Source organism: Panulirus ornatus, chromosome 30 (assembly GCF_036320965.1).
Source record: "Panulirus ornatus isolate Po-2019 chromosome 30, ASM3632096v1, whole genome shotgun sequence".
Taxonomy (NCBI): domain Eukaryota; kingdom Metazoa; phylum Arthropoda; class Malacostraca; order Decapoda; family Palinuridae; genus Panulirus; species Panulirus ornatus.
The window spans coordinates 14,016,277-14,036,314 of NC_092253.1; the positions used below are offsets into that span (position 1 = coordinate 14,016,277).

At 40.5% G+C, this 20,038-nt stretch overlaps 1 protein-coding gene across 4 annotated transcripts in view; it reads left to right on the forward strand.

Annotated features, from left to right (window-relative positions):
- The window catches only part of hfp (Poly(U)-binding-splicing factor hfp), a 525,647-nt gene extending 506,957 nt beyond the window's left edge, over positions 1-18,690 (forward strand). For all 4 annotated transcript variants that reach the window (XM_071679802.1, XM_071679803.1, XM_071679805.1 and 1 more), the window contains 2 exons: positions 1,921-2,110; positions 17,412-18,690. In XM_071679802.1, the coding sequence (XP_071535903.1) occupies positions 1,921-2,110; positions 17,412-17,521 (300 nt within the window). In that variant the 3' untranslated portion in view covers positions 17,522-18,690. The remainder of the gene's footprint in view (positions 1-1,920; positions 2,111-17,411) is intronic.
- Positions 18,691-20,038: the final 1,348 nt, after the last annotated feature.

The window sequence follows — 20,038 nt, forward strand, 5'->3', positions numbered from 1 at the left end:
ACCTTAGAAAAGAAATGTGATATTTGATTTTCTGCAAGCATCTCTACTGTCATGAATGAATTTCAATAAAATTGTTTGATAAGTGATACAGAATCTAACACACTTGTAAAAAAAAAGTCATATATTTCACAGAAATTAAACAGCCAGTACCATGAGTGAGGTTGACAGAGAATGTTTTATGGTTTTATTGATAGAGGAGTTGGATGCAGTAAACATCACCATTGCTCATTCATTCCTCCACCCTTCTTCCCACTTATGGTGATGGTATAACCTAAATAGTGAGCCAGCATTTCATTGGTTTTCAAGTTGCACTCCACTGACCCAGGTAGCTGTCTTTTCTTTCTGCTTCACCTATACATGGACTGCTGGTATTTTGTCCAAAAGCATGCAATATATCTCTCCCTGTTACAGACAACCCTCAACAACACTTAGCTCACACATCTCATTTTTCTAACTCTAGATTTTCCTGTGGTAAGTGCTATGTGCAGTAGAAAGAAGTAGTAGACAGGAACACTTAGATAGAACTGGATATGGAGTTAGATTTTCCTGTGGTGAGTGCTATGTGCAGTAGAAAGAAGTAGTAGATAGGAACACTTAGATAGGACTAGATATGGAGACTATTGCTTTGGCCACTAGATATGGAGACTGTTGCTGTGGCCACTCCATCGAAGGAGTTCCTGAAGGTAACAGGCTTCAGAGGTATCGATAGATAGATAGATAGAAGCTTTTTGTGGTAGCATCTCTAATGTGTCCTGAATGAACTAAGGTAATGTTTTCTCACTGATGTGGATTCCACCACACTTATAGTTAACGGTAATAAAGTCAATCTCATGAGTAAGTTTGAAGGCAAAAGTTGTAATTACTATTTTTAATTGCTCCTTGTGTGTTATGCTGAAAGAGTATTACACTCGGATCACACTGTCTCTTAACCTTTGCATATATGTACTATGTCATTATTCTTATGCACACAGGGAAGGAAGAAAATTCACTGTGATAAAATATATTGATACAGTACAGAAGTTTGTTTGTCTGTTTGGATGTTTGTAGGTAGGAGACTATCTGTCCACCAAAAAAGATATAAAACTGCCATTTGTCAAAATCATGTCTTAGGTACTAGTAGATGGGGTACTTCCCATTCCTTCCATTATTTTTGACATGTGATTCCCTTTAGTCACAGTGTATTCATTCAACCTTTCCATGTGTCCAAACAGCTTTGGCTTGGTGTGGTCATTTCTCCTTCAGACTGTGCTTACTGCCATACCTCTTTTACAGAATCATTCCTTCCTCACACCACATCCCTCCTCTTCCCTTCTTTGCATTTAGGGCTCAAGACTTGCATTCATACAGTACTTTCAGGACTACTATACCATCAGACATTTCCATTTTTGCTGTAACAGACATTGACCTCTTCTTCCACATATGCTGTAATGCACTGAGGACCTTGACCCCTCTCCCATACTGTTATTATTATTCACTTCATTCCATATGGTTTCATCTACTGCCAATTCCACTCCCAGGTTCAATAAGCACTATACTTCTTCCAGGTCCTCCCCACTCAGACATAACTCAAACAAACCTGTCTCATTTTCTTACTTTTGTTTTTACTTTCTACTTTCTCATTTTCACATGCACTACCAAACTCTTTCACCAGATTTTGGAGTTCCTCTAGTGCCCCAGAGCTATGTCTTCTGCAAATACCAACTTATTCACCTGCCATGCCCCCTCCATCCCTTGCATTCTGTAGGCCTACCCCTTACTCAAAGACAGTTGCATTCACAGCTATCACAACCTTGTCCATGAACAGATTAAACATCCACAGAGACATGGTTCATCTTGATGCAGACTTGTCTTTAGTGGGAACCACATATTTTCCTCCTTTCCAATTTTTGTGCATATTTACATTTTCATTTTTTGTTGTAGTCATCAGTGGTTATCCTGCGGAACATGGTGGGAGCTGAAGAGGTAGATGAACTTCTCCAAGATGAAATTACGGAAGAATGTGGTCGTTTTGGCACTGTGAAACACGTCATCATTTATCAGGAGAGACAGTCTGACGAAGATGATGCTGAAGTTCTTGTTAAAATTTTTGTGGAATTTGCAAGTCCGCTTGGTAAGGATGAAAAGCCCCATATTTTTTTGCTAATTGTTTCATTATGTTTTAAATGGAGAACTGATAGAATGTGATATTAATGCAGTTATGTAACACACTGAATGAAAGGTATTCATAAAAGTACAGATGCTAATGAAGTAATGAATTCAGAAGGTGGCAGGTGGAGGATTACATATGAGCAGTGAAGAATGCAGCAAGCATTTTAAAAAATAGTTGAAAGAGCTTGAAGATATAGGAAGAAAAATACAAACTAATATTCAAAACAATAGATTTCTGCTGAAGTACTTAAATGTGGGTTAGAAGTTGCAAACAAAGGAAGGAGATGATATGTGCATTATGTGGATGTAATTCTGTCACTTACATAAGGTCTAGGGGAAGCAAGATGGGAGGTAGAAACAAATGTACAGAGAAGACAGATTTTTTTTTCTTTTTTTGTATCCAGTTCTCTCTCCTGCATTAGAAAGGTAGTGCCAGGAAGAAGTAGGTAATGATCTCATTTGCATACATCCACAAACTATCTGTTATGAATGATATACTAAAATCAAAGCATGCCATTTACACCTAAGCCACACAGACTATTCCATGGTCGATTTGACTGCTTCATATACCTTGGCTCAGCCCGTTGACGGCTTCAAACCATCTTCCCCTATATACCACAGTACACTAGTTCATTTTGGCCCGTACATGCATCCCACCCTCCTATTTGTTCAGGCCCTGATAACCCAAAGCACCTCTCCTTCATCTCCTTCGTTTACCCACCCCTTGCTTCCTCCATTTTGGACACATATCCTTTTTGACATGGAGAAAGAATACTGCCTATGTATTCCCTGAGTGTCATAGAAGACGACTAAAAGGGGCAAAAGCAGATGGCTAGAAATCCTCCCTTCCTTTATTGCATGGAAGTGACAGAGTGAATTGAAACAGTGTGGTATACCGGAGTTGACATGCTGTCAGTGGACTGAACCAGGGCATGTGAAGCATCTGGGGTAAATCATGGAAAGGTCGATGAGGCTTGGATGTGGATAGGGAGCTGAAGTCTTGGTGCATTACATATAACAGCTAGAGACTGAGTGTGAGCGAATGTGGCTTTTTTTGTTTGTTTTCCTGGCGCCACCTCGCTGAAGTGGGATGAAACGACAGGAATGGATGAAGACAAGCAAATATGAATATGTACATTTGTGTATATGTATGTATATATATATATGTTGATATGTATATATATGTATATATGCGTGTATGGGCATTTATGTATATTCTCTTTCTTTTCTTTCATACTATTCGCCATTTCCCGCATTAGCAAAGTAGCGTTAAGAGCAGAGAACTGGACCTTTGAGGGAATATCCTCACCTGGCCCCCTTCTCAGTTCCTTCTTTTGAAGAAAAAAAAAAAAAAGAGAGGGGAGGATTTCCAGCCCCCGCTCCCTTCCCTTTTAGTTGCCTTCTACGACACACAGGGAATACGTGGGAAGTATTCTTTCTCTCCAATCCTCAGGGATAAATTATGTATATATCAATTATTTGTTTTTTTATTTTGCTTTGTCGCTGTCTCCCACATTAGCAAGGTAGCGCAAGGAAACAGACAAAAGAATGGCCCAACCCACCCACATACACATGTATATACATACACGTCCACACACGCACATATACATACCTATACATCTCAACGTATACATATATATACACACACAGACATGTACATATATACACATGTACATAATTCATACTGGCTGCCTTTATTCATTCCCATTGCCACCGAGCCACACATGAAATAATAACCCCCTCCCCCTCTCATGTGTGTGGGGTAGCACTTGGAAAAGACAACAAAGGCCATATTCATTCACACTCATTCTCTAGCTGTCATGTAATAATGCACTGAAACCACAGCTCCCTTTCCACATCCAGGCCCCACAAAACTTTCCATGGTTTACCCCAGATGGTTCACATGCCCTGGTTCATGCCCTGGGCATTTATGTATATTCTCTTTCTTTTCTTTCATACTATTCACCATTTCCCACATTAGCAAAGTAGCGTTAAGAGCAGAGAACTGGACCTTTGAGGGAATATCCTCACCTGGCCCCCTTCTCTGTTCCTTCTTTTGAAGAAAAAAAAAAAAGAGAGGGGAGGATTTCCAGCCCCCGCTCCCTTCCCTTTTAGTCGCCTGCTACGACACACAGGGAATACGTGGGAAGTATTCTTTCTCTCCAATCCTCAGGGATAAATTATGTATATATTAATTATTTGTTTTTTTTATTTTGCTTTGTCGCTGTCTCCCGCATTAGCAAGGTAGCGCAAGGAAACAGACAAAAGAATGGCCCAACCCACCCACATACACATGTATATACATACACGTCCACACACGCACATATACATACCTATACATCTCAACGTATACATATATATACACACACAGACATGTACATATATACACATGTACATAATTCGTACTGGCTGCCTTTATTCATTCCCATCGCCACCCGGCCACACATGAAATAAAAACCCCCTCCCCCTCTCATGTGTGTGGGGTAGCGCTTGGAAAAGACAACAAAGGCCACATTCATTCACACTCATTCTCTAGTTGTCATGTAATAATGCACTGAAACCACAGCTCCCTTTCCACATCCAGGCCCCACAAAACTTTCCATGGTTTACCCCAGATGGTTCACATGCCCTGGTTTAATCCATTGACAGCACATTGACCCCGGTATACCACATCATTCCAATTCACTCTATTCCTTGCACGCCTTTCACCCTCCTGCATGTTCAGGCCCCGATCACTCAAAATCTTTTTCACTCCATCTTTCCACCTCCAATTTGGTCTCCCACTTCTCCTCATTCACTCCATCTCTGACACATATATCCTCTTGGTCAATCTTTCCTCACTCATTCTGTCCATGTGACCAAACCATTTCAAAACACCCTCTTCTGCTCTCTCAACCACACTCTTTTTATTACCACACATCTCTCTTACCCTGTTATTACTTACTCAATCAAACCAGATAACACCACATATTGTCCTCAGACATCTCATATCCAGCACATCCACCCTCCTCCGCACAACTTTATTTATAGCCCACGCCTTGCAACCATACAACATTGTTGGAACCACTGTTCCTTCAAACATACTCATTTTTGCTTTCCAAGATAATGTTCTCGACTTCCACACATCCTTCAACGCTCCCAGAACTTTCGCCCCCTCCCCCACCCTATGATTCACTTCCGCTTCCGTGGTTCCATCTGCTGCCAAATCCACTCCCAGATATCTAAAACACTTTACTTCCTCCAGTTTTTCTCTCTTCAAACATATCTCCCAGTTGACTTGACCCTCAACCCACTATTCCTAATAACTTAGCTTCCTTCACACACTTTACCAAACTCAGTCACCAGCTTCTGTAGTTTCTCACATGAATCAACCACCAGTGCTGTATCATCAGCGAGCAACAGCTGACTCACTTTCCAAGCTCTCTCATCCATAACAGACTGCATACTTGCCCCTCTTTCCAAAACTCTTGCATTCACCTTCCTAACAACCCCATCCAAAAAAAAATTAAACAACCATGGAGACATCACACACCCCTGCCGCAAACCTACATTCACTGAGAACCAATCACTTTCCTCTCTTCCTACAGGTACACATGCCTTACATCCTCGATAAAAAGTTTTCACTGCTTCTAACAACTTGTCTCCCAGATATCTAAAACACTTTACTTCCTCCAGTTTTTCTCCATTCAAACTTACCTCCCAATTGACTTGACCCTCAACCCTACTGTATCTAATAACATTGCTCTTATTCACATATATATATATATATATATATATATATATATATATATGTATATATTTCTTTTTCTTTCATACTATTCGCCATTTCCCGCGTTAGCGAGGTAGCGTTAAGAACAGAGGACTGGGCCTTAGAGGGAATATCCTCATCTGGCCACCTTCTCTGTTCCTTCTTTGAGAAAAACAAAAAAAAACAGGAGGGGAGGATTTCCAGCCTCCCATATATGTATATATATATATATATATATATATATATATATATATTATATTTATATTTATTTATTTTATTATACTTTGTCGCTGTCTCCCGCGTTTGCGAGGTAGCGCAAGGAAACAGACGAAAGAAATGGCCCAACCCCCCCCCCCCATACACATGTATATACATACGTCCACACACGCAAATATACATACCTACACAGCTTTACATGGTTTACCCCAGATGCTTCACATGCCTTGATTCAATCCAGTGGCAGCACGTCAACCCCGGTATACCACATCGCTCCAGTTCACTCTATTCCTTGCCCTCCTTTCACCCTCCTGCATGTTCAGGCCCCGATCACACAAAATCTTTTTCACTCCATCTTTCCACCTCCAATTTGGTCTCCCTCTTCTCCTCATTCCCTCCACCTCCGACACATATATCCTCTTGGTCAATCTTTCCTCACTCATTCTCTCCATGTGCCCAAACCACTTCAAAACACCCTCTTCTGCTCTCTCAACCACGCTCTTTTTATTTCCACACATCTCTCTTACCCTTACGTTACTCACTCGATCAAACCACCTCACACCACCCATTGTCCTCAAACATCTCATATATATATATATATATATATATATATATATATATTTTTTTTTTTGCTTTGTCGCTGTCTCCTGCATTTGCGAGGTGGCGCAAGGAAACAGACGAAATAAATGGCCCAACACATCCCCATACACATGTATATACATACGTCCACACACGCAAATATACATACCTACACAGCTTTCCATGGTTTACCCCAGACGCTTCACGTGCCCTGATTCAATCCACTGACAGCATGTCAACCCCGGTATACCACATCGATCCAATTCACTCTATTCCTTGCCCTCCTTTCACCCTCCTGCATGTTCAGGCCCCGATCACACAAAATCTTTTTCACTCCATCTTTCCACCTCCAATTTGGTCTCCCACTTCTCCTCGTTCCCTCCACCTCTGACACATATATCCTCTTGGTCAATCTTTCCTCACTCATTCTCTCCATGTGCCCAAACCATTTCAAAACACCCTCTTCTGCTCTCTCAACCACGCTCTTTTTATTTCCACACATCTCTCTTACCCTTACGTTACTCACTCGATCAAACCACCTCACACCACACATTGTCCTCAAACATCTCATTTCCAGCACATCCATCCTCCTGCGCACAACTCTATCCATAGCCCACGCCTCGCAACCATACAACATTGTTGGAACCACTATTCCTTCAAACATACCCATTTTCGCTTTCCGAGATAATGTTCTCGACTTCCAAACATTCTTCAAGGCTCCCAGGATTTTCGCCCCCTCCCCCACCCTATGATACACTTCCGCTTCCATGGTTCCATCCGCTGCCAGATCCACTCCCAGATATCTAAAACACTTCACTTCCTCCAGTTTTTCTCCATTCAAACTCACCTCCCATTTGAATTGACCCTCAACCCTACTGTACCTAATAACCTTGCTCTTATTCACATTTACTCTTAACTTTCTTCTTTCACACACTTTACCAAACTCAGTCACCAGCTTCTGCAGTCTCTCACATGAATCAGCCACCAGCGCTGTATCATTAGAGCGAACAACAACTGACTCACTTCCCAAGCTCTCTCATCCCCAACAGACTTCATACTTGCCCCTCTTTCCAAAACTCTTGCATTCACCTTCCTAACAACCCCATCCATAAACAAATTAAACAACCATGGAGACATCACACACCCCTGCCGCAAACCTACATTCACTGAGAACCAATCACTTTCCTCTCTTCCTACACGTACACATGCCTTACATCCTCGATAAAAACTTTTCACTGCTTCTAACAACTTGCCTCCCACACCATATATTCTTAATACCTTCCACAGAGCATCTGTATCAACTCTATCATATGCCTTCTCCAGACTGTATTGTTGACTGGTTGGTAAGGTTATTTAATGTATGTATGACTCATGGTGAGGTGCCTGAGGATTGGCGGAATGCGTGCATAGTGCCATTGTACAAAGGCAAAGGGGATAAGAGTGAGTGCTCAAATTACAGAGGTATAAGTTTGTTGAGTATTCCTGGCAAATTATATGGGAGGGTATTGATTGAGAGGGTGAAGGCATGTACAGAGCATCAGATTGGGGAAGAGCAGTGTGGTTTCAGAAGTGGTAGAGGATGTGTGGATCAGGTGTTTGCTTTGAAGAATGTATGTGAGAAATACTTAGAAAAGCAAAATATATATATATATATATATATATATATATATATATATATATATATATATATATATATATATATATATATATTTTTTTTTTTGTATACTTTGTCGCTGTCTCCCGCGTTTGCGAGGTAGCGCAAGGAAACAGACGAAAGAAATGGCCCAACCCACCCCTTTACACATGTATATACATACGTCCACACACGCAAATATACATACCTACACAGGTTTCCATGGTTTACCCCAGATGCTTCACATGCCTTGATTCAATCCACTGACAGCACGTCAACCCCGGTATACCACATCGCTCCAATTCACTCTATTCCTTGCCCTCCTTTCACCCTCCTGCATGTTCAGGCCCCGATCACACAAAATCTTTTTCACTCCATCTTTCCACCTCCAATTTGGTCTCCCTCTTCTCCTTGCTCCCTCCAACTCCGACACATATATCCTCTTGGTCAATCTTTCCTCACTCATCCTCTCCATGTGCCCAAACCACTTCAAAACACCCTCTTCTGCTCTCTCAACCACGCTCTTTTTATTTCCACACATCTCTCTTACCCTTACGTTACTCACTCGATCAAACCACCTCACACCACAGATTGTCCTCAAACATCTCATTTCCAGCACATCCATCCTCCTGCGCACATCTCTATCCATATATATGTATATATATATATATATATATATATATATATATATATATATATATATATATATATATATATATATATATATATTATCCCTGGGGATAGGGGAGAAAGAATACTTCCCACGTATTCCCTGCGTGTCATAGAAGGCGACTAAAAGGGGAGAGAGCGGGGGGCTGGAAATCCTCCCCTCTCAATTTTTTTTTTTTAATTTTCCAAAAGAAGGAACAGACAAGGGGGCCAGGTGGGGATATTCCCTCAGTGGCCCAGTTCTCTGTTCTTATCGCTACCTCGCTAACGCGGGAAATGGCAAATAGTTTGAAAGAAAAAAAAAGAAAGAAATATATATATATATATGTATATATCCAAGACTCTTGCATTTACCTCCCTAACAACCCCATCCATAAACAAATTAAACAACCATGGAGACATCACACACCCCTGCCGCAAACCTACATTCACTGAGAACCAATCACTTTCCTCTCTTCCTACACGTACACATGCCTTACATCCTCGATAAAAACTTTTCACTGCTTCTAACAACTTGCCTCCCACACCATTTATTCTTAATACCTTCCACAGAGCATCTCTATCAACTCTATCATATGCCTTCTCCAGATCCATAAATGCTACATACAAATCCATTTGCTTTTCTAAGTATTTCTCACATACATTCTTCAAAGCAAACACCTGATCCACACATCCTCTACCACTTCTGAAACCACACTGCTCTTCCCCAATCTGATGCTCTGTACATGCCTTCACCCTCTCAATCAATACCCTCCCATATAATTTACCAGGAATACTCAACAAACTTATACCTCTGTAATTTGAGGGGCAAGTATGAAGTCTGTTGGGGATGAGAGAGCTTGGGAAGTGAGTCAGTTGTTGTTCGCTGATGATACAGCGCTGGTGGCGGATTCATGTGAGAAACTGCAGAAGCTGGTGACTGAGTTTGGTAAAGTGTGTGGAAGAAGAAAGTTAAGAGTAAATGTGAATAAGAGCAAGGTTATTAGGTACAGTAGGGTTGAGGGTCAAGTCAATTGGGAGGTGAGTTTGTATGGTGAAAAACTGGAGGAAGTGAAGTGTTTTAGATATCTGGGAGTGGATCTGTCAGCGGATGGAACCATGGAAGCGGAAGTGGATCATAGGGTGGGGGAGGGGGCGAAAATTTTGGGAGCCTTGAAAAATGTGTGGAAGTCGAGAACATTATCCCGGAAAGCAAAAATGGGTATGTTTGAAGGAATAGTAGTTCCAACAATGTTGTATGGTTGCGAGGCGTGGGCTATGGATAGAGTTGTGCGCAGGAGGATGGATGTGCTGGAAATGAGATGTTTGAGGATAATGTGTGGTGTGAGGTGGTTTGATCGAGTAAGTAACGTAAGGGTAAGAGAGATGTGTGGAAATAAAAAGAGCGTGGTTGAGAGAGCAGAAGAGGGTGTTTTAAAATGGTTTGGGCACATGGAGAGAATGAGTGAGGAAAGATTGACCAAGAGGATATATGTGTCGGAGGTGGAGGGAACGAGGAGAAGAGGGAGACCAAATTGGAGGTGGAAAGATGGAGTGAAAAAGATTTTGTGTGATCGGGGCCTGAACATGCAGGAGGGTGAAAGGAGGGCAAGGAATAGAGTGAATTGGAGCGATGTGGTATACAGGGGTTGACGTGCTGTCAGTGGATTGAATCAAGGCATGTGAAGCGTCCGGGGTAAACCATGGAAAGCTGTGTAGGTATGTATATTTGTGTGTGTGGACGTGTGTATGTACATGTGTATGGGGGGGGGTTGGGCCATTTCTTTCGTCTGTTTCCTTGCGCTACCTCGCAAACGCGGGAGACAGCGACAAAGTATAAAAAAAAAAAAAAAAAAAAAAAAATGTATATATATTCCTATGAGTCCACGAGGAAAATGAAACACGAAAAGTTCCCAAGTGCTCATTCGTGTAATAATCACATCATCAGGGGAGACACAAGAGAGGAATATAACAGTCAATTGATATACATCGAAGAGACGAAGCTAGGATGCCATTTGGTAAACATGTGATTGTCGTTTTGGACAATCACATGTTTACCAAATGGCGTCCTAGCTTCGTCTCTTCGATGTATATCAATTGACTGTTATATTCATCTCTTGTGTCTCCCCTGATGATGTGATTATTACACGAAAGTGCACTTGGTAACTTTTCGTGTTTCATTTTCCTCGTGGACTCATAGGAATATCTTGATCACGCGCAAAATTGTGATCCTTTCCAATATATATATATATATATATATATATATATATATATATATATATATATATATATATATATATATATAGTAGTAGTAAAGGCTCTGCGGAAGATGAAAGCCGGCAAGGCAGCAGGTTTGGATGGTATTGTAGTGGAATTTATTAATAAAGGTGGTGACTGTATTATTGACTGGTTGGTAAGTTTATTTAATGTATGTATGACTCATATGGTGAGGTGCCTGAGGATTGGCGGAATGTGTGCATAGTGCCATTGTACAAAGGCAAAGGGGATAAGAGTGAGTGCTCAAATTTCAGAGGTATAAGTTTGTTGAGTATTCCTGGTAAATTATATGGGAGGGTATTGATTGAGAGGGTGAAGGCATGTACAGAGCATCAGATTGGGGAAGAGCAGGGTGGTTTCAGAAGTGGTAGAGGATGTGTGGATCAGGTGTTTGCTTTGATGAATGTATGTGAGAAATACTTAGAAAAGCAAATGGATTTGTTTGTAGCATTTATGGATCTGGAGAAGGCATATGATAGAGTTGATAGAGGTGCTCTGTAGAATGTATTAAGAATATATGGTGTGGGAGGCAAGTTGTTAGAAGCAGTGAAAAGTTTTTATCGAGGATGTAAGGCATGTGTACGTGTAGGAAGAGAGGAAAGTGATTGGTTCTCAGTGAATGTGGGTTTGCGGCAGGGGTGTGTGATGTCTCCATGGTTGTTTAATTTGTTTATGGATGGGTTGTTAGGGAGGTGAATGCAAGAGTTTTGGAAGGAGGGGCAAGTATGAAGTCTGTTGTGGATGAGAGAGCTTGGGAAGTGAGTCAGTTGTTGTTCCCTGATGATACAGCGCTGGTGGCTGATTTATGTGTGAAACTGCAGAAGCTGGTGACTGAGTTTGGTAAAGTGTGTGAAAGAAGAAAGTTCAGAGTAAATGTGAATAAGAGCAAGGTTATTAGGTACAGTAGGGTTGAGGGTCAAGTCAATTGGGAGGTAAGTTTGAATGGTGAAAGACTGGAGGAAGTAAAGTGTTTTAGATATCTGGGAGTGGATCTGGCAGTGGATGGAACCATGGAAGCGGAAGTGAATCATAGGGTGGGGAAGGGGGCGAAAATCCTGGGAGCCTTGAAGAATGTGTGGAAGTCGAGAACATTATCTCGGAGAGCAAAAATGGGTATGTTTGAAGGAATAGTGGTTCCAACAATGTTGTATGGTTGCGAGGCGTAGGCTATGGATGGAGTTATGCGCAGAGGGGTGGATGTGCTGGAAATGAGATGTTTGAGGACAATGTGTGGTGTGAGGTGATTTGATCGAGTAAGTAACGTAAGGGTAAGAGAGATGTGTAGAAATAAAAAGAGCTTGGTTGAGAGAGCAGAAGAGGGTGTTTTGAAATGGTTTGGGCACATGGAGAGGGTGGATGAGGAAAGATTGACCAAGAGGATATATGTGTCGGAGGTGGAGGGAACGAGGAGAAGTGGGAGACCAAATTGGAGGTGGAAAGATGGAGTGAAAAAGATTTTGTGTGATCGGGGCCTGAACATGCAGGAGGGTGAAAGGAGGGCAAGGAATAGAGTGAATTGGATCGATGTGGTATACTTGCTTCAGTGGATTGAATCAGGGCATGTGAAGCATCTGGGGTAAACCATGGAAAGCTGTGTAGGTATGTATATTTGCGTGTGTGGACGTGTATGTATATACATGTGTTTGGGGGTGGGTTGGGCCATTTCTTTCTTCTGTTTCCTTGCGTTACCTCGCAAAAGCGGGAGACAGCGACAAAGCAAAAAAAAAAAAATATAATATATATATATATATATATATATATATATATATATATATATATATATGGGTGATTTGAATGCAAAGGTGAGTAATGTGGCAGTTGAGGGAATAATTGGTATACATGGGGTGTTCAGTGTTGTAAATGGAAATGGTGAAGAGCTTGTAGATTTATGTGCTGAAAAAGGACTGATGATTGGGAATACCTGGTTTAAAAAGCGAGATATACATAAGTATACTTATGTAAGTAGGAGAGATGGCCAGAGAGCGTTATTGGATTACGTGTTAATTGACAGGCGTGCGAAAGAGAGACTTTTGGATGTTAATGTGCTGAGAGGTGCAACTGGAGGGATGTCTGATCATTATCTTGTGGAGGCTAAGGTGAAGATTTGTATGGGTTTTCAGAAAAGAAGAGTGAATGTTGGGGTGAAGAGGGTGGTGAGAGTAAGTGAGCTTGAGAAGGAGACCTGTGTGAGGAAGTACCAGGAGAGACTGAGTACAGAATGGAAAAAGGTGAGAACAATGGAAGTAAGGGGAGTGGGGGAGGAATGGGATGTATTTAGGGAATCAGTGATGGATTGCGCAAAAGATGCTTGTGGCATGAGAAGAGTGGGAGGTGGGTTGATTAGAAAGGGTAGTGAGTGGTGGGATGAAGAAGTAAGAGTATTAGTGAAAGAGAATAGAGAGGCATTTGGACGATTTTTGCAGGGAAAAAATGCAATTGAGTGGGAGATGTATAAAAGAAAGAGACAGGAGGTCAAGAGAAAGGTGCAAGAGGTGAAAAAAAGGGCAAATGAGAGTTGGGGTGAGAGAGTATCATTAAATTTTAGGGAGAATAAAAAGATGTTCTGGAAGGAGGTAAATAAAGTGCGTAAGACAAGGGAGCAAATGGGAACTTCAGTGAAGGGCGCAAATGGGGAGGTGATAACAAGTAGTGGTGATGTGAGAAGGAGATGGAGTGAGTATTTTGAAGGTTTGTTGAATGTGTTTGATGATAGAGTGGCAGATATAGGGTGTTTTGGTCGAGGTGGTGTGCAAAGTGAGAGGGTTAGGGAAAATGATTTGGTAAACAGAGAAGAGGTAGTGAAAGCTTTGCGGAAGATGAAAGCCGGCAAGGCAGCAGGTTTGGATGGTATTGCAGTGGAATTTATTAAAAAAGGGGGTGACTGTATTGTTTACTGGTTGGTAAGGTTATTTAATGTATGTATGACTCATGGTGAGGTGCCTGAGGATTGGCGGAATGCGTGCATAGTGCCATTGTACAAAGGCAAAGGGGATAAGAGTGAGTGCTCAAATTACAGAGGTATAAGTCTGTTGAGTATTCCTGGTAAATTATATGGGAGGGTATTGATTGAGAGGGTGAAGGCATGTACAGAGCATCAGATTGGGGAAGAGCAGTGTGGTTTCAGAAGTGGTAGAGGATGTGTGGATCAGGTGTTTGCTTTGAAGAATGTATGTGAGAAATACTTAGAAAAGCAAATGGATTTGTATGTAGCATTTATGGATCTGGAGAAGGCATATGATAGAGTTGATAGAGATGCTCTGTGGAAGGTATTAAGAATATATGGTGTGGGAGGAAAGTTGTTAGAAGCAGTGAAAAGTTTTTATCGAGGATGTAAGGCATGTGTACGTGTAGGAAGAGAGGAAAGTGATTGGTTCTCAGTGAATGTAGGTTTGCGGCAGGGGTGTGTGATGTCTCCATGGTTGTTTAATTTGTTTATGGATGGGGTTGTTAGGGAGGTAAATGCAAGAGTTTTGGAAAGAGGGGCAAGTATGAAGTCTGTTGGGGATGAGAGAGCTTGGGAAGTGAGTCAGTTGTTGTTTGCTGATGATGCAGCGCTTGTGGCTGATTCATGTGAGAAACTGCAGAAGCTGGTGACTGAGTTTGGAAAAGTGTGTGAAAGAAGAAAGTTAAGAGTAAATGTGAATAAGAGCAAGGTTATTAGGTACAGTAGGGTTGAGGGTCAAGTCAATTGGGAGGTGAGTTTGAATGGAGAAAAACTGGAGGAAGTGAAGTGTTTTAGATATCTGGGAGTGGATCTGGCAGCGGATGGAACCATGGAAGCGGAAGTGGATCATAGGGTGGGGGAGGGGGCGAAAATCCTGGGGGCCTTGAAGAATGTGTGGAAGTCGAGAACATTATCTCGGAAAGCAAAAATGGGTATGTTTGAAGGAATAGTGGTTCCAACAATGTTGTATGGTTGCGAGGCGTGGGCTATGGATAGAGTTGTGCACAGGAGGATGGATGTGCTGGAAATGAGATGTTTGAGGACAATATGTGGTGTGAGGTGGTTTGATCGAGTGAGTAACGTAAGGGTAAGAGAGATGTGTGGAAATAAAAAGAGCGTGGTTGAAGGAGCAGAAGAGGGTGTTTTGAAGTGGTTTGGGCACATGGAGAGGATGAGTGAGGAAAGATTGACCAAGAGGATATATGTGTCGGAGGTGGAGGGAACAAGGAGAAGAGGGAGACCAAATTGGAGGTGGAAAGATGGAGTGAAAAAGATTTTGTGTGATCGGGGCCTGAACATGCAGGAGGGTGAAAGGAGGGCAAGGAATAGAGTGAATTGGAGCGATTTGGTATACCGGGGTTGACGTGCTGTCAGTGGATTGAATCAAGGCATGTGAAGCGTCTGGGGTAAACCATGGAAAGCTGTGTAGGTATGTATATTTGCGTGTGTGGACGTATGTATATACATGTGTATGGGGGGGGTTGGGCCATTTCTTTCGTCTGTTTCCTTGCGCTACCTCGCAAACGCGGGAGACAGCGACAAAGTATAAAAAAAAAAAAATATATATATATATACACACATGGCTTACCAATATAACACCAATCTCAATACCATCCAAAACAAACATTTAGCTCTCTACCTACTACCCAATATCACTTTTATCATCGTCCAAACTATGTGAGAAACAGATCCCAACAGAATCAAACAAAATATCCCACTCTCGCACACGCATCATGGCATCAGAACCAACCTTTCAACTACCATGCCACACAATGTCCTAACACAGCATATCCTAGTTGGCTTCAGATAACCACGGCTGCCCTGCTGCATAATGTTAGTGGCAATGTACATCAGCAAAGCATTTGACTCTTTTCCAACACATCATCATACATAATATACTTGACATGACCTTCAACTACGAGAAAAAGTAGTTAGCCAGTTTCATAATGGTGGCTAAGATAGAGTTGCTTATAGTGACTTCACCTTTAAAACAGAAACTTGTTTGTGTTGTCCCCCTAGCTCCTGTCGTTTCTCCAGTCCGCTTTGCTCTTCCTGTATAATCTCCCATTATCTCTAGCAAAGCACCACATGCAATTCATTTATATGTAGATGATCTCACAATCACATCACAACACCCTGACACTGCAGTAACAGCAACAGACATGCAGCACTACTTCATACAAATGGGGAAAAAGGCTCTCACAGAACAGAATTGTTACATCTCAACAGAAGTCTTCAGTCACTCTTAAACCCAGACAGACGTGAATCCAACTTACACCCTCAGTCTCCTTGAATGGACTATCACTACCTCTAAAATAAAACTCCAACCAATGCAGGCATAACATACAACAGATACATGTCTGTTCCCAACTGGAACTCCCTCAAAAGGTTGGCTCTGGCAATAGAGTCTGCATAACTAATGAAATCCAGTGCTGCTTCTTAGCCTTTAGTTGCCTCACCCTTAACAAGCCACACTGGCAAAGGGCATCCCCTGGACAGTATTTCCAGAGGCTATCTATATATATCTTTGATGCATGTTAGTGCCATTGGCAGAGGGCAAGTCTAGCACAGTGTTTGCAGAGACTCCTACCTAATATTTCTAATGACTTCTACTGTCTAATGCTCCTACCTTATATTTCTACCTGTTTCTTCCATGCATGTGAGTTAACAAAAGAAAAAAAAGAAAATAAAAAGATTAGTTTAAGAGAGTGGTGGGTGTGCTGAAATGTTTGGGACTTTTGGAGGAAATGAAGTGGGAGAGGTTGACGAAGAGGGTATATGTGTTAGAAATGGAGGGGCAAGGAGAAAGTGGGGAACAAACTGGAGATGGGAGGATGGAGGGAAAATGATTTTGAGTGTTTGGAATATGAACATGCAGGAGGGTGATAGGCATTTACGAGATAGAGTGAATTGAAACGTTGTGTACAGGGTTGATGTCCTATCACTGGACTGAACCAGGGCATATGAAGTGGCAAGGGGAAAGCATTGAAATGTCATTGGAGTTTGGGGGCTGTAGTTTCAGTGCATTACACATGATAGTTAGAGAATGGAAGTGAGTGAATAAGGGCTTTTTCATATTCTTCTCTGCTGTCTTAATGCGGGAAATGTTGACCAAGTATGAAAAAGATGCTTATTTGTATCCTTTTATTCTCTAGGGTACTTTTGTAGGGGCTCTTCATATGTAATTTGTATTTATTTTTTTCTTTATTCATTTCCAGAAAGTGCAGCTGCTCAGGAGGCTTTGAACGGCAGATACTTTGGAGGACGACTAATAAAGGCTGAACTCTATGACCAAAATATGTACAACCACAATGACCTCTCAGGGTAGAAATGGAGATTTGACTAGTGCTGTAGGGTATGGTTATGGTTGCCCATATATTCCTTTATACATTATATATAGACGAATGTGAATATTCACGCCATAGATTTCTTTTTTAATGCAGTGGTTTTCATACTTACTAGAGGAGAGGACTAGACTAGTTCCTATAAAATATCATCCCATAAATCACATTTATATTCTCATACTTGCTTATTATTCTAGTTAGTGTGGGAATCATGTTATCACCTGCTTCAGTTAATTTTATTCATTAGATACATTTGTAGATAACTTGTCCATTTTATGTTTGTATGTTCTCGTATTTTGGAATATTGTACATAGACACATTTTCCCCCTCACTATGAATATATGGTTATGACCACATGTAAGTGCTTTTTGTACCTGTGGAGCTTAGATACTGAATGATGAAATACATTTTGTTTGTAAAAGCTTAAAATGCTTATTTTTTGTTTTCAATCACAGACCCAAGGGGATTGTTTTCCCATAGGCAATTTGCTACCAGTGTTCTGTACTAAAGAGATGGTGTACAGGAAAACAGGAGTTGAAATTTTACTGTTGATATATTTCATGAGGAACATATTGAATATAAAGTGGCAAACAAAAATTTTTATGACATAGGTGTGGTGATATCATATATGTCTTTGGAAAGGCCTGCAAAGACAAAATTATGTAGGTGATGATAATGGGTTTTGGTGGTTATCTTTAACAGTACAAAATGCTAGGTTTTAGACGGAATTGTCGTATTCATTTTCTCAGCTTTAATATCAAGGAACTAACATGAGAAGATTTTTCAGGGGACAAAGCTAAGGGAAATATGAAAATTAATGTGTATGTTACTGTCAAATGTTATTCATCATTTGTAATTAAAGAATGCAAAACAAGAGCCTGGGCATAGAAGTGGAACTGTTGTAAATTGCAGTGTGCCTTTCCATGTTATTGTTGGACATGAGGTATTGTATATCCTGTGTAGATAAGATTAGTTTTAATTGCAATAACAAAAGGTTCACAGTGAAATTTTCATATGAAATATACATATTATGAAAGGTAATTGGTGGTGCAGATATGGTTGGTTTTGTGTATGAAATGGTTTCATGAAATAAATTTTTGATAAAAGGATGTAAGGCTTAGGTGGCATGTTTTAATAAAAAATTTGAACTGGCTTCTCTGGTATCTGTATACAAGTATTGATGCTATACTGAAGAACAACAAAATATTTGGTGAAAATAGGAAGATTGTATTAATTTCTTTGTATATAGTATGTTGTATACAGACATTAAAACTTTTAATGTAGTTTGTTAGTAATTTTGTTTTGCAGCATTAGTATATTGCAAATTTCATTGGCAGCTGAGATAAGCTTTTTTGAAAATAAATTTTTTGTTTACTAGTTATTCCTGACAGTAGCTTTAAATGAAAAGTGATTGATATCTGTTATATAGCATCATTGGAGATGCATTTTGACAACTTTTTATTATTACTTAGGCTCACCCACTGTAGATTGTTGACCTTTCTGCTGGACATAGAATAGGTGCAGTATCGTTTACTAGGTGTAGAACATGTAAATTTATTACTAGTCAAGTATTTTGAAACAAGATATTAGAAAAACCTTTGTTAGCTACACTCTCATTTATATGAGGTGATGAAGTGCAAACACCTTCTCTGTTCACTCCCACATATCCTCAGCTAGTGTTCAGTTTGCTTAAGTGAACATAACCCTGGATATTTGGTGCTCTCTGAAATCTCATACTGATTCAATCATAGATGCACCTGACTGGTTGGTGACTGCCTAGGACCCTTTCATAAGGAAGAGAATGTTGCCATATCCTGTAGTGGTTTTTGTTGGATATGTACGTTGTTAAGTATTAGAAACTAATGTTAGTAATCTTGTACTAATTTTTTAGATACATATATTTGAATGGCTATGAGGCAGCATCAAGATGTCATAGGTTTGCATTCAATACCAAGAGTCACCAAGTCCTCAGAAACATGGCTGAAAGTGGTAGAATTTTATTTTTTAAAATGAAAATATGAAAAATGTATGAAAATATGAAAAATGTATGATATTTGAAGGTACAGCTGAAAATTATATGGGAATTTTGTAGCTAGAATATTTAGATTATTTTTTCAGTCTCCTGAACAGTCATTTTATTACCCACTGAATGATGCCTAAACAAAGTTTTCAATCAAGCATTACTCATTATCATACCTGGTACGTTTTACGTAATCTTTCTTTATCTCATCCACTACTTCTAAATAATTATGCAGTTACTCATTAATCTATTAACTGATTACTTTGCATTTATGCAGCAGTCACTTTTTGATCCTTCATAGTAGTTTCATCAGTGCTTGACACTAGAATTTTTATTCCTTTTCTTTGAAAGATGTCAGGCTGCTGCTTATTGTCTTTCCAAGAGTTACTGCCATTGGTAGGGGTAAATTTGCATGTACACAGGTAGATTATATCACAGAGTGTATTATTTTATCAAAATTAATTGTAGGTTGAGATGTGGC